Source organism: Salmo salar, chromosome ssa12 (assembly GCF_905237065.1).
Source record: "Salmo salar chromosome ssa12, Ssal_v3.1, whole genome shotgun sequence".
Taxonomy (NCBI): domain Eukaryota; kingdom Metazoa; phylum Chordata; class Actinopteri; order Salmoniformes; family Salmonidae; genus Salmo; species Salmo salar.
Window position 1 is genome coordinate 74,606,030 of NC_059453.1, and position 15,618 is coordinate 74,621,647.

General features: G+C 42.5%; 1 protein-coding gene across 3 annotated transcripts in view; it reads left to right on the top strand.

Moving 5' to 3' along the window:
- The window catches only part of LOC106565854 (protein tyrosine phosphatase receptor type G), a 337,499-nt gene that overhangs the window by 309,346 nt on the left and 12,535 nt on the right, over positions 1 to 15,618 (top strand). For all 3 annotated transcript variants that reach the window (XM_014133453.2, XM_014133451.2, XM_014133452.2), the window contains 7 exons: positions 434 to 525; positions 5,410 to 5,501; positions 8,156 to 8,252; positions 8,497 to 8,579; positions 8,776 to 8,910; positions 9,021 to 9,155; positions 9,706 to 9,878. In XM_014133453.2, coding sequence (XP_013988928.1) covers positions 434 to 525; positions 5,410 to 5,501; positions 8,156 to 8,252; positions 8,497 to 8,579; positions 8,776 to 8,910; positions 9,021 to 9,155; positions 9,706 to 9,878 — 807 coding nt within the window. The remainder of the gene's footprint in view (positions 1 to 433; positions 526 to 5,409; positions 5,502 to 8,155; positions 8,253 to 8,496; positions 8,580 to 8,775; positions 8,911 to 9,020; positions 9,156 to 9,705; positions 9,879 to 15,618) is intronic.

The window sequence follows — 15,618 nt, forward strand, 5'->3', positions numbered from 1 at the left end:
GATGTACTTTTAGATGGAGTATTTGGCTGTTTGGTCTTCGCCCTCTAAACAGAACATGTAAGGTCCTTGGACTATAAGGTGTAATGTTAGGCTTTAGTCCATTATGTGGCTAGCCACAGACATACAGTATGTCTCTGCTTCATAGCTCAAACTGAAAACGAATTGATTCTGATCCTCATAGTGTTTATGTGAGTCTTAACTCTGACGGTGTGTGAGCTGTGAGAGTGTGTGGTGGTGACTGCGTGTTTATGCTAATGTTTGCCTTCTCTGAAGGAGTTCAAAGTACACCTTGATCCTGTCACGTGTCTCCAGTGCCATCTGTGTTTACTTTGGGGGAGATTGTCACCTGTGGCATTGCTGATGACAGAGCTGATACATTATTCTCAGGGCTAATGTGCCAGTGACTGACTGTCTCTCTCTCTCTCGCTCTCAGGAGGTGTTTTCAGACGGCTCATTTCTACGTGGAGGACAGTAGTTCTCCCAGAGTGGTGCCCAATGACAGCATCCCTGTCATCCCCATCCCGGGTAAGCACCAATCAGAGCATTGCTTCTGCCCCCATAGTACCCCAGAAGGAGGTTAAAATCCTTGTCAGGAATGGGTGAGTTGATTGCAGCAAAATGGCACCTTTTCTCTGAAGTTTACCAAATGTTCACTTTCTGTCTGTGGTCAATGTAATAATTCACAGTCAGGGTCAAAGGGAATAGTCTTGTCCCATATGTCTGCTCCTCTCTGTTTCCACTGGAACCCTATAGGCACCAATCGTGTACAATCTGTACAGATACATCACATGAGACTTCATATGACCGTTCTCCTCACTATTTCATTATCCATTCACCTCTGTGTGCTCTGTTGAGGAGTAAACAAACAGTTCATTTAAATATGTTGTTTTTCTAAAGGAGCTGTACTTGATTTATAGTGTGTGCATTGAGTTTCATGTACTGGACAGTAACCTGTCATTCCATTGTATTGATTAGACATTATTGATCCCCAAAGGGAAGTTATTTTTGCCACCAGCAGCAGACCCCGACATACATTATAGATACACATGCATACATTTCAACACCGAAATCGACATTAGATTATTCCTAGAGATGATCTTGAAAAGTGTTTCAATTACTAAAGGGGAGGAGAGCTGAGATGTCTCTCACACTTAATATTGAACATTTTACTTCCCCTGATTACTTTAACCACTCTTCAGATGGGAAAATCCATACACATATTGATTTTTCCATGAAGATCTCATGTGAGATCAAGGTCTGAGTCATTGCATTAGCAGCCTACATTGATGTTTGACCACCAGTGTTATCAGCTGTGAATGCTGTTCAAGTGTTAAAACACTTGAGAGGGAGAGCCTGACTCTGTGAGACAGGACTCACTCAGCCATGGTTTCAATGGGCTGTTGCTTGGCGATGAAGGTGCCAGTGGCCTCAGGTGGGCGGTTTGTTGGGGTGCATATGTGTGATCAGTATTTACAAGATTAGTGTTCCAAGAGATACCCTTAGCTGGTGTATTTTTGCTAGAACACACTATTCCGTCATAATCATGTGATGTGTGTGAACAGGTGGGTGTTTGCACTCACTAGTGTTACTGTAGTGTTTAACACGATTTATGAGAGTTCCCTGTTGGCATTGGTTTTGTGCTCTGTGCTTACTGGTTCAGCCCAAATGCACCATGTTAAGGGTGGGGGGTGGGGGGGGGGGTGGATCTCTCTCTCACTCTTTCCAGCCAGTGGATCAAACATTAAAGGCATGGAGATTGGACCTCAAAGACCCAATCTTCCATATCTAACATCTCCCCTCACATACAAGATTTTCCCCAGCATCCAAATCCATTTGGACTGACTGAGTGTCCTTCACAATGGACCTTGGCACAGAGAGCTGTGTCTGATGTGCCTATTTAAACCAATGGTGCAGCACTTCCCAGCACAGGGACAGGGAAGGCTTATAAAGTGGGCCCCATTCGACATCTCTCCTCCTCCTTCTTAAAAGGCCGTTAACTTTGAGAACTGACTTCAGTACTCTACATTCTCCCCAGCAGATTGTAACTCCTAACCAGATATCAAAAGGTTTGTGGCTTTTTTATACCATGGCATTGTTGAATACTTCTTTCTGATTTGCTTGAAGGGTATTCTGGAGCCCTTCAAGCCATAACGCACAGTATATTTGCGTCGTAGAATTCAATGGCTATCGTTCATTCTTACATTCTCTATGTTTGAGCTGCTTTTGAAAGCAAAAGTCTAATTGAAAACATTATTGGCATTGTTGACTTAGATGTTCATAATAACAAGCTAACTGCTAGGATGAATAGTTTGGTTAGCTAAACTAGCAAGTCTGTTTGGTTGCCATGGCAACTACTGTCTTTATCTAGTAAACTTGCTAGCTACTTCAGTGGATGTTGAACACATTTATACTGGAAAATGAACACATTTCTAGCTGTGTTAAATTATAGCCATGGTATAAAAGAGATAATCATCTCGGGGCTCTATGCGTTCTATGGACAATAATGCAACTCCTGACCTCCGCGTCATTCATTATTTACCATAGAACGCATAGCCCCTCGTTGATTATCATTTACATATTGACTATGATGTAAGACAGTGTTTGTAGAATAGCCTAATGTTGATTGGAGTGTTGTTTGAAGGTTGTTATCTATCTTGATCATAGGTTTGGAGGACTGAAATAGGCATACTTTTTCTTAAAGGACCAATGCAGCCCTTTTTATCTGAATATCAAATCATTTCTGGCTAACAATTAAGTAACTTACTGTGATTGTTTTCAATTAAACTGGTCAAAAAGAAACGAGCAAGAATTGTACTAGGATTGTCTAGGAGTGGTCTGAGTGGGAAGTGGAAAACTTAAAATGAGCTGTTATTGGCAGAGGTTTGGAACTCTCTTTCTTATGGGTCTATGAACTAATTTACTGCATGGGGATGTCACCATGGAAGGCCAAAACTGCATCCCACCAAAACAGGCTTACATTTCAGGCGCTCTTACACTAAATGGAGAGGCTGTGGTTCCGGATTTTCTGGACACCCGATTTACCATGGCAAAAAATCCAAAGATGTATTTTTACGTAGCTGCTGCTCAGTGCTCCGCTGTCGCTTACATCAACGATGAACGCCTTTGTCTGGTGTAGCCTACACACTTCATGTTGTAGACAAAGGACACGGTTCGACGTGTTCCAACTATTGCATTCCAAGCCTCAGTCGGCTGTTAAGGATAAACACCATTTAATGTCCTTTTTTAAGGAGGGAAGTTAGGCTACATGCAGCTATTTACATGTTGTAGACTAAAGACATGATCAACATGTTTGTATAAACTCGCAAATAGTTTTTTCCCCCAATGCAAACAAGACACAGACACAGTCTAATTAACCATTTAATGTTATTTTTTTCATCATCATTGCAAACATTGGCTGAGCAGGAGGCAGACAGACAGGCAGTCAATCAAAGTAGTAGTATTCTTTTTCAGCAACTCTGTGTAATGGCTACGATATTGCAGCAACTATAAAGATTAGCCTAAATCAAAACGCTGATTGTTTTTGCTCCAATGCTATGTGTAGGGACTGCATCCTATTTGTGCAGCTGCAATATCCGTTACAAGAGACAGAGAAGGTTGTAGCCTTCATAATGGCCTTGAATGTTGGTTGAAATCGCCGGATGGTTTTTATTTCAGCTGTCCAGAAATATGAGGCAGAGACATAGGCTACATCATCATGGTTCAGAAGAGGGTGAGTAAAGAGAGAAATGTGAATGGAGGTGGAGTGTGAGCAGCAGCTACAACAATTTTTTTTTTGTTGCATAAAATAACACATGCGCAGAACCTGATCCAGATAAGTGGCTTTGAGAAAGAGGTTTCCAGAGGGGTGTGGGTGAAAACTCGGTGTGGAAATATACATAAAACACGTTTAAAATCACGTAAATCGCATGTTTGCACTGGGCCTTTAAAATAGTTTAATTTGTGCAGTAATGGAGCTAAAGATTACTAGTTGATTCCGCTCAGATAGAGCTGTGAAAACAGTGGAATGAATCATACTGTGTTGCCATGACTCAGTGTGTATAGGGCGTCTAAGGCAGAGAGTTCTTAGGCCCAGTGGGGCTGGAGAGACCTATAGGAGAACTAGCAGCAGTGAGGGGAGAGCCATATGTGACCATAATGACAAGCCTGCTTCTCACAGCGCTAATTGTCTCAACTGACCCCCCCCCGGGGATTTGAAACCTTATGACAAAACGACCACAAGAAAAACACCCCACACACCTAACTACCAGAGACATACCACACACCACAGTATACTACTCCAGTGTATTTCCAACGATCATTTTCAAAGCCAATTATGTCTAATACATTTTTCATGAAGCTGTTTGACAATTTGAACCTCCTCCTTGTATCTCCATATGCTGTGTTTACCGTAAGCATATGATTAGTGGCATTTGTATGCATAAATATTCCTCTCTGCCTTGTATGCGTTAATGTTTAATGTGAAGAAGGGGTAAATAGAAGGATTTGGGTGCTTTCAACAGGCACTGTAGTTAACAGCATGTCCTATGAAGTACCATTATCATTTAGGCAAAGATGTAAAAGTACAAGCTGCCATTTCCCTTAAGTTGTCTCTATGAAACATTCATTGTGTGTGTATATTTGTGTGTGTGCGCATGTGCGTGCGAGTAAGTGTACGTTTGTAAGTGTGTGTGACGTGCGTACAGTAGGCATTCGTACACGTGTTTGACTGTGTGATTTCCCCTGTGGATGAAGCGTTTGTTCAGCCCAGCTCTCCGTATGTCTCACTAAATGAGCGTTTAGAGAGGGTTCCCACAGGCACAGTTAGAACAGAACATTCACCAAGATGAGATCTGTCCCTCTCATCACTCTCCACCATCACACTCTTCGCCCCTTTGCTATCTTTACCCCCTTCTGTGGATAAAACCAGGACCAGATTGAAACTGTGAATTATTAATGACTCTGCTTGAGATGAAAGCTGTGAACTTACTTCACCTATATGAAACATAAACTGATGGACATGAATAACACATGCTTTTTGTCTTGGTGAAATATTTAACATGGGATTGTGATAGAGTGGAAGAGCGATCTCTCACCTCTCTCCTCCTGTAGCTTCCTGCTGCTTTCCTGCATGTGTTACATCACTCTGTCTTTTTAAGACAGATATTCAACAGGTATTACAGGTTTTAGAGATCCTAGAGATAATGTAGAGTTATAGTGTAGAGATGGTTTGTATATGCATTGCCCTGTACATTAAACATGTTGATATCTTGAGTGCTTACATATACATCAGTTCCTCTGTTACATTGCCCCATGTCTTCCCTAGACACAAGTGTGTGCCGAACTCAAACTGTTTGTCTGTATGACTGAGTGTTTTTCACTAAGTGTCTAATTCTATGGTCTCCCTTCCAGATGACATGGAGGCCATCCCTGTCAAACAGTTCATCAAACACATCTCAGAGCTCTATTCCAACAACCAGCATGGCTTCTCAGAGGACTTTGAGGTAAAGAACTGCTCTCTTTGTTGCTGTAATATAGCAGTATTAACTCTTAACCCCACGATAGACTGGCTGGAGTTGGACTAGCATAGCATCCCAGCCAGATGGGTTAGAGTCAGAGTTAGCCAGGTGACCTAGCTCTAACCACTGATTGACTTTCCATGTTCCTGGCAGCATGTGTGTGCGTGCGTGCTTGTGTGTGTGTGTGGGGGGCATTTAAGGTTTCCATAGTGCTGCTAATGGTCTTGGAGCAGATGATGTACGAGAGGCCTGTTAGCTGATTTAGACATGTGTCTCCTGACTGGGCCGGCTGACTGAGAGAGAGAGGACAGATCAGGCTGGAAACCTGTGTCACATGTCCACTACATTGCTTTACTAAACTAATATTTACCTGTTGTTGTATGTGGATCAGACACAGAGGATGTAAGATCAGTAATGCTTTGTGCCTGGGTGATAGCTCTTAGGACAGCCATGGTTTTCATGTTTCATTCCGAGTAAAATATATCTGAGGGCTCAGTCAGTGATCCTACAACTTATTTTGAGGGGGATTTTGATCACATGCTAACAGATATATGTGCTGTAAATACCTCTCCTATTTCTATCGCTGTAGTTTGAGAAACCCACTCTGCTGCCCTCTTTCTCCCCCCCTTCACCTTCTCCCACCCTTACTTTCTCAGCCATTAGCAAACCTCTCAGTATTTCTTAGTGACCCTCTCCCCAGAAGAAGGATGGGGGAGCTGTCCTACACTGGGCCCTGCTAATGAGTTTCCTCATGGGGCTAGCAAAACTGCCACTCCCCCACCACCACCCGCTTGTTGTCCAGGCCAGTGTGATGGACACTTGGAAGTGGTTTAAGGTTTAAGGGGGGCCCCTCTCCTGAGTGAATGGAGTGCTCCTTGCACTCTACATCTCTTTATTCTGCCCCAGAAAGGAGGCAGGAGAAAGGGGGAAGGCGGCGGAGCGAAACCCCTTTGGGTGGAGCGTCCTCGGGCCCCGACAAGTGGATTTGTCCCACCGGGCCCCAGGGAGACGTGGGTAGGGTGTGTAAAGACAGGGGGAGAGGCTGGGGAATGGGTTTGGCTGGGCCTGGATCGCTGGGCACTGTGCAATGGGAATCTTTGGGGCGGGGGGAGAAGAAGGCTAGAATGCGTGCTGCATACAGATAGAGTTACAGGGAGAATATAGTGAAATATTCAGAGGACATGTTAGTTACATGACATGACTTCGATCTTGGTGGCTAATATGTCCATTTGCGTCATGTCTCATAGATTTACTACTGTAGTTCCAGGGAAATAACTCTCTGTACCCTGATGCCTTTCACACCATATAGACAGACAGGGTTCTGGGGTAATTTATAAATACCTTCTTGTCATTTTAATGTCTACATATGTCCACCATGGTTGAATTCTCCCTGGTGTTGGCTAGAGATCTGCTCATTTTTAGGATCTCATTCTGTAATGCCACTACTCTCCTTGGCATACACACTGTAATTGGAGCCAGTGGGCAGCTGTGTCCGTATTCCGTGTGTGTACGTGTGTGTGTGTGTGTGTAAGCATGTATAAGCGTGTGTGTGCAGGCGTGTGTGTGTCTGGCGTGTGTGTGGTGTATGTATAAGCCATCTGGTGGTCACATCAGCCAGTGGCTTTACAGTCAGTATGTACCCAGTCTCACTGTCCCCAAGCCCTCACAACTTGATCCCAGCACCCTGTTCTTACCCATGTACACCCCACCTCCACAGTCACCCTTCCCTTATATATATCTATAGATATATATATATCTATATATATAAATATATCCGACTTGTATGAGGGGTCTGAATTCTTCTGCTGTGCCCAGAATAAATGACTATTCCTGTTTGTACCATGGAGAGAGACATCTATTAAAGATATAACAAGGTTGTTGATCTGTAAATCCTTAGAGGAAATGAACGAGGGGCTAAAACCAGACTGAAGACCATGGTCGGTCATAATTCGTGTTGCTAGAAGGCCAGATAACTGTTGTTGGTTTGTCATTGATAGAGTAGAATGGGCATGTGTTCTCTGGTTTCATGATTGTATCGAGACACACAAAGAACGCAAGCATATTTGGCATGTTTTCTGCCGTGGCTTTAAAGGACAGTTGATAAAAGTGATACATGAAGCTTCTCAATGTATGGCATACTTTATGGTTCCACTGGAAGTGGAATGATGTTGTGAGAGCAGCGGAGGTTTGGGAAGATTGCGTGATGGTTAGCTTAGTGTGTGACAGCACTAAAGGGGAGAGAGCCAGAGTTGGGCTCAAATCGAATTGAAGGCAGTCTATTCAGAAAGTAAACTGAAACGACAATTCAATAATAGATAAAGGGTATTTATTTTCAATGACTTCTCAATAAACTGGAAAGTAGAAGCTATTTATCACTTCCTGAATTGACTGCCCTTTGATTTGAATTGAGCCCAACCCTGGAGAGAGTGTCAACTTCTTCTCAGAGAGAGCGAGGAAGAGAGAGAGAGAGGAAGAGAGGGAGGGAGACAGCTGCCCTGTGTCTGTCACTTTGTCGACCGCATTCTGACAGCAAAAAATTGCTTAGATGTTAGCAGAAATGCCTCTATAACTGTCAAAATCTCTCTTTTCACTTCGTTCCAAAATGTTACCCTTGGTGTGTGTCTCTCTCGCCCCCACAGGAGGTGCAGCGATGCACGGTGGACATGAAGATCACGTCGGAGCACTCCAACCATCCAGACAACAAGCACAAGAACAGATACATCAACATCGTGGCCTGTGAGTAGGGCACACCACACATCACAATACAGGAGCATGACAGGCTGTCATGGAGAGGAGAGTACAGCTCTCATCATCTAGGTTACTGGTGTCTTCAGAGCTAACAGAATATGTAGTGTGGGGAATGTGAGACACACACACACACACACACACACACACACACACACACACACACACACACACACACACACACACACACACACACACACACACACACAGCTAACTGTCCCTGTCTCTCCTCCAGACGACCACAGTCGGGTGAAGCTACGGCCTTTAGCTGGGAAGGACACCAAACACAGTGACTATATCAATGCCAATTACGTAGATGTGAGTGTTGATTGGAGTATCTATTTTGGGCCATCTGGTCGTGTGTGTGTGTATTTGTAATAATGAGGTTTTTGTACTGTGTATTGTAGGCGTGTATGTACAATATGTGTTACGTATTGTACAAGCATGACAATGTCTATGAATATTGTGTATGTTTTGTTCATGGTCTCTCACCTTGTTTCCCTGTGTATGGTAGGGCTATAACAAGCCCAAGGCATACATCGCGGCCCAGGGCCCTCTCAAGTCCACCTTCGAGGACTTCTGGAGGATGGTGTGGGAACAGAACACTGGCATCATCGTCATGATCACCAACCTCGTGGAGAAAGGAAGGGTATATACACTACAATTCAATAGATCCTTTTCGTAATCATATAATAACCTTTTGTTTTTTGTGATTCATTGAAACAAGAGTCCCTAACCATGTGAGGTGTATCTCTGCAGAGAAAATGTGATCAGTACTGGCCCACAGAGAACACAGAGGAATATGGGAACATCGTGGTCACGCTAAAGAGCACCAAAGTGCACGCCTGCTACACGCTACGACGCTTCACCGTGCGCAACACAAAAGTAAAAAAGGTCAGTGACAGTGTTATAGGTCTACAGTGTTATAGGTCTACAGTGTTATAGGTCTACAGTGTTATAGGTCTACAGTGTTATAGGTCTACAGTGTTATAGGTCTACAGTGTTAATGGTCTACAGTGTTAATGGTCTACATTGTTATTGGTCTACAGTGTTATTGGTCTACAGTGTTATAGGTCTACTGTGTTAATGGTCTACAGTGTTAATGGTCTACAGTGTTAATGGTCTACATTGTTATTGGTCTACAGTGTTATTGGTCTACAGTGTTAATGGTCTACAGTGTTATTGGTCTACATTGTTATTGGTCTACAGTGTTATTGGTCTACAGTGTTAATGGTCTACAGTGTTATTGGTCTACAGTGTTATTGGTCTACAGTGTTAATGGTCTCCATACCTGTCTTCTCAGGTGATCCTGTTCTACTGGTCTCAGTGTTATTGAAAAGTGACTAACATGATATCTCATCTACTTCTTATCATGTAGAAAGATACTAATCAATGTGTTTTCTCTCTATCTCCCTCCTCCCTCTTCCTCCCTCCCCTCTCCAAGGGTCAGAAAGGGAACCCTAAGGGGTGTCAGAGTGAAAGAACGGTGGTGCAATACCACTATACCCAGTGGCCTGACATGGGCGTCCCTGAGTACACCCTCCCCGTGCTCACCTTCGTCAGGAGGTCCGCTGCCGCCCAGACCCCGGAGATGGGCCCTATGCTGGTCCACTGCAGGTACTGTCTCTGTCACTGTGCTGCTAAGGGGTTCTTCTAGGAGAAGACTTACTAAGTTAGAAGGGGTGCACATTTTGCAAACTGTGTATTCAAAAATGTATCAAGCATGAGAGGACGAACAAAAGGCAAAAATAAAGATTATGAGAACTAATGAGCCCCCAAAAATAGTAAATATAAGACAGTTTCATGATTTACTGTAGTTTAGTTTAGTTTATTATTTATCTGTTGTGTTTCGGCCAATAAATGGGTATGATTTTTGTTATTTATTTATTTTTTAAATTGCGTTGTTTATAACGCATTTTTTTAACTTATTTTGTACATAATGTTGCTGCGACTCTCTTATGACCGAAAATAACTTCTGGACATCAGAACAGCGATTACTCACCACGAACTGGTAGAAGCTTTTTCCTTTAACGAGTCCGACGTGAAGGATATACTGCTTTCCTGGAAACAGGCCAAAATCCTTTTTCATTTGCGTGAAGAGAAGATGGAGAAAAAGGGGGCGGTGGTCGGGCTGCCTTCTGAGAATTTGTAGGTGATCGAGTAAACTCCCACTGCCATCCATTCTATTGGCAAACATGCAAATATTGGAAAATAAAATTGATGATCTACGAGCAAGATTAAAGCAAGATTAAACTAATAACATTTTTTTAATATCTTATGTTTCACCGAGTTGTGGCTGAACGACAACATTCACAAAATACAGCTGGCCGGTTTGACACTGTATCGGCAGGATAGAACAGCAGCATTTGGTAAGACAAGGGGTAGCGGTCTATGTATATTTGTAAACAGCAGCTGGTGCACGATATCTAAGGAATTCTCGAGGTTTTGCTCGCCTAAGGTAGAGTATCTCATAATAAGCTGTAGACCACACTATCTACCTAGAGAGTTTTCATCTGTTTTTTTCGTAGCTGTCTACATACCATCACAGACCGATGCTTGCACTAAGACGCACTTAATGAGCTGTATACAGCCATAAGCAAACAGGAAAATGCTCATCCAGAGGCGGCGCTCCTAGTGGCCGGGGACTTTAATGCAGGGAACTTAAATCTGTTTTACCAAATTTCCACCACCATGTTAAATGTGCAACTAGAGGGAAAGAAACTCTAGACCACCTTTACTCCACACACAGAGACACGTACAAAGCTCTCCCTCGCCCTCCATTTGGCAAATCTGACCATAATTCTATCCTCCTGATTCCTACTTACAAGCAAAAATGTAAGCAGGAAGCACCAGTGACTCGGCTAATAAAAAAGTGGTCAGATGAAGTAGATGCTAAGCTACAGGACTGTTTTGCTAGCACAGACTGGAATATGTTCCGGGATTCATCCGATGGCATTGAGGAGTACACCACATCAGTCACTGGCTTCATCAATAAATACATCGATGACGTCGTCCCCACAGTGACTGTGCGTACATACCCCAACCAGAAGCCATGGATTACAGACAACATCCGCACTGAGCTAAAGGGTAGAGCTGCCGCTTTCAAGGAGCGGGAGTCTAACCCAGAAGCTTATAAGAAATCCTGCTATGCCCTCCGACGAACAATTAAACAGGCAAAGCGTCAATACAGGACTAAGATTGAATCATACTACACAGGCTCCGACGCTCGTCAGATGTGGCAGGACTTGCAAACTATTACAGACTACAAAGGGAAGCACAGCCGAAAGCTGCCCAGTGACACGAGCCTACCAGATGAGCTAAATTACTTCTATGATCGGTTCGAGGCAAGTAACACTGAAACATGCATGAGAGCATCAGCTGTTCCGGACGACAAAAGATTTGGCATGGGTCCTCAGATCCTCAAAAGGTTCTACAGCTGCACCATCGAGAGCCTCCTGACTGATTGCATCACTGCCTGGTATGGCAACAGCTCGGCCTCCGACCGTTAGGCACTACAGAGGGTAGTGTGTACGGCCCAGTACATCACTGGGGCTAAGCTTCCTGCCATCCAGGGCCTCTATACCAGGCGGTGTCAGAGCAAGGCCCTAAAAATTGTCAAAGACTCCAGCCACCCTAGTCATAGACTGTTCTCTCTGCTACCGCATGGCAAGCAGTACCAGAGGGCCAAATCTAGGTCCAAGAGGCTTCTAAACAGCTTCTACCCCCAAGCCATAAGACTCCTGAACATCTAATCAAATGGCTGCCCAGACTATTTGCATTTCCCCCCCTTTACACTGCTACTACTCTCTGTTAGTATCTATGCATAGTCTCTTTAATAACTCTGCCTACATGTACATATTATCTCAATTACCTCGACTAATCGGTGCCTCCTCACTTTGACTATGTACCGGTACCCCCTGTATATAGCCTCGTTATTGTTATTTTACTGCTGCTCTTTAATTATTTGTTACTTTTATGTGACAAATACAATTTGATTTGGCACGACTGAGATGAAAAAGTATGCCCTCTACATGCAGTGCTGTGAGTGACCTGGCATAGAGCCATGCACTCTAAAAAGTAAAGGTTCCTGGAGTATCCTTTAGGGGTTCTTCAAATTGAAACTGTGAGGGAAACCCTTTAAGTTCTTCTAAGATCCCTTGAAAAAGGTTATTCGAAGAACCCCTTATAATGGTTCCTCGAAGAACCTTTTGGGGTTAATTTTTTGAACTCCCTGTCCTCCCTCCTTCCATTATAAAAAATATTTTATAATAATAATAACAATATTGATAATATTGATTTAAATAATACATTGTTTATTTAGTGGCACCACAAATGTGAATTCATATTTACAAAACAATTTACCAAACAAAACATATAAAAGAAATTCTGCAGACATGTCAGACCATAATAAATAATACATTTACTTTGTATAGTGCATTTCATTAAAAAAAAATGTTTTATTAAATAATGATGTACAATAAAAACAACATACATTAAAAATTAATCATAGGTTAACTAACAATATTGTAGACTTGATACTAAATACAGATTTTTTTTGCTTTAGTGTGTGTGTGTCCAACAACCACTTGCCCAACAACCACTTAGTTATGTTAGGGAGTTTGCCATCTTTATGACCGGCCCTGGTAACTTCACCCCAACTTCTCTTATCCCCAGAACACAGTAACTTAAGAACATAAGTGTTTTTCTGACATTTTTGGGAAATTTTACTGAAAATCTAAAATCCAGCCCTAGCAGAGCCCCAAGTCCCATGGGGACGTCCTCTAGGGCCCGGATGTTCTTCCCATCAAATACCAGTGTGATTTCACTCTCATGGTGAATTGGATTCCCACCGATGTGCAGTAAAGGAGTGAAGAGCGGTGAAATCTGTGTCAACAAAAGTAAGAAAAGATGAATACACATACAATTAACAAAGAACATAACAAATGTTCAGCTGTAGTTTTATATAAGCATGCACATATGTTAATGAAGAAACAGATTATTTGAGCATAGGCATACCTTGTCACAGCCATAAAGGCCACTCGGGTCCTCATTGAAGAGGTAGGGCAAGAGCAGGATCGCTGCTGTGGTCTCGAGTCCTAGTAAAGTAAAGCAATGAAATTACTACACTTGCTAATTTTATTGCAAAATACATTATAGAAAGGGAAGGAATAAGAGCAAATACCCCTGTGTGCCTCTTCTGTATTGTCCTTCAGGAACTGTCGAAATAGCAGGATGATGTCCTCACCCCTGCCTCGCCTCTCTACCTCTGCTAGTCCTTGAATTATCTTTTTGTCTATATCCATTTCATGAACTTTATTATTAATTTCTGAGAAGATATGAAAAGTTCTTTGCACACATTTGTATGCTAATAGATTTCAGTTTGTATTGACTGCTATCTAGGTTAAATGTACACTTCAAATGCAGCTGTCCTTGGTTGCTGATAATGGGCCTCTGTACGCCAATGTAGATATTCCATAAAAAATCTGCCGTTTCCAGCTACAATAGTCATTTACAACATTATCAATGTCTACACCGTAGTTATTGGACAGAAAATGTGCTTTTCTTTCAAAAACAAGGACATTTCTAAGTGACCCCAAACTTTTGAACGGTAGTGTATATATTAAATAAATATTGAAAGATAAATGGCATTGACATAAAATTTAATGCAAAATAGAAGAACATATTAGAGAAAGCACTAACCAATACAGTATTGCCATACAGTAAAAGTACTGCCAAACAGGCCTAATATCACATTCCAAGCTATCTTTGCACACAAATTGTTCAATATTTTATCAGGCTGACAACAGGTCACCGTGGTTAGTTAGTTAGTTGGTTAGTTGGTTAGCTAGCTAGCGTCAACGAAGCTAACATTAGCTAGTTCATTCTCACAAAAGCGAGACCTGCTCTAGATTGGAAACTTACGTTAATGAGTGTAAAACCATGTTGGCTTTATGGAAGTGATATACAATATATGGGACAGAATATAGTTCAGGAAATAATACAAACCTAGTTCTGCATACTTAGGACATAACGTTAGCTAGCTAACGTAACTGTACTAACGTAACTGTACTGTAGCTCATACAACATCAACAGTCAAACCCGGCTTTCTAATATTTATGTTAATTCTTATGAACTATAGCTAATTAACATGACAGCTAACGTTATGGAAGCTATTCATAGAAGACCATAATTGTCTTTGTTATTCATTAGTATTTGATATTATTATATCAATTATTTCGATACATATTCAGAGCCAAACATCAACCCAACTTACCCTTTTAACTGTTGTCACATTCGAACTTGGCACAAGTGTTTTCAGTTGCAATTGCGAAGTTCCCCGAAGAATTCCAGCAACAATGGGGGTTCCTCGATGAACCCCACCTCCTAATAAGTTCTTTGAAGAACCTTTTTGGGGCTGTTTTTCATTGCCAAGAACCCTAAGGTTCTTCGAGGATCTTCGAGGATCTTTGAACTCCAGTTGAACCCCTAATTTTTAGAGTGTAATATGCACTGCAGTCTGAAATATACACTAATTTTCCCTACAGCTACTCTGCACTTCCTTTGTTCACTGAGAGAAAGGAATCCCAGCCGTGGTTAGCTAAGCATGTGTTTAAGGCAGGGAAATGGACTGTAATTGTCCAGTGAAAGTTCCCTCATAGCTAATGAGAGTAATGGTCTCTAATGTCATCTGTCTTGTGCTGTTCGATAATGACCCTTCACAGGCAGAACCCGCTGTGTCTACACACTCAACTATACAGCTCTGCCAGACACACACACACACACACCACAGGTCCTCTAGCCAGGCTTATTACTGTGTCTGTGACCTGGGTGGACCTTCTCACACTGTCAGTGCTGCCGACTGGCTTCTCCTGCTGAACATGGATTTCTGTTAATGATTAAGGCCGTCTGCTTCCTCTCCTCTTATTAACTCACACTACACACAGGTCCTTGACATGAGGAGAGGGAAGTCCACCTATGAGGTAGAAATAGCCCTGTTAAGGGTCAGAGGTGACGTTAAGGCATGTTTTATAGGAGTTTGTACTGTATGACTTCTCCAGGAGGGTTTGGATGCATTAGAGCTGCTCTCCCCAAATTCAGTCCTTGAAAATCAATCATCAGCAACTGGTTTAGATCTGGAAAATGACGTGTCTGGACTCTCTGGCCAGTCAATGACATGAATTGATCGATTAAGAACCAGTTAGAGGAGAAAATGAATGCAGCGTACATGGACTGGGATTGACAGCTGGGTTAGAAGATGAATTAGTCTGCTGCTGTCATGGACCTCTTTGTCCACATTCTTGAAGACCTAAATGCCGATAGGAAACCCTGTATGAATATCCAAGTTGTGTGTTCTTGT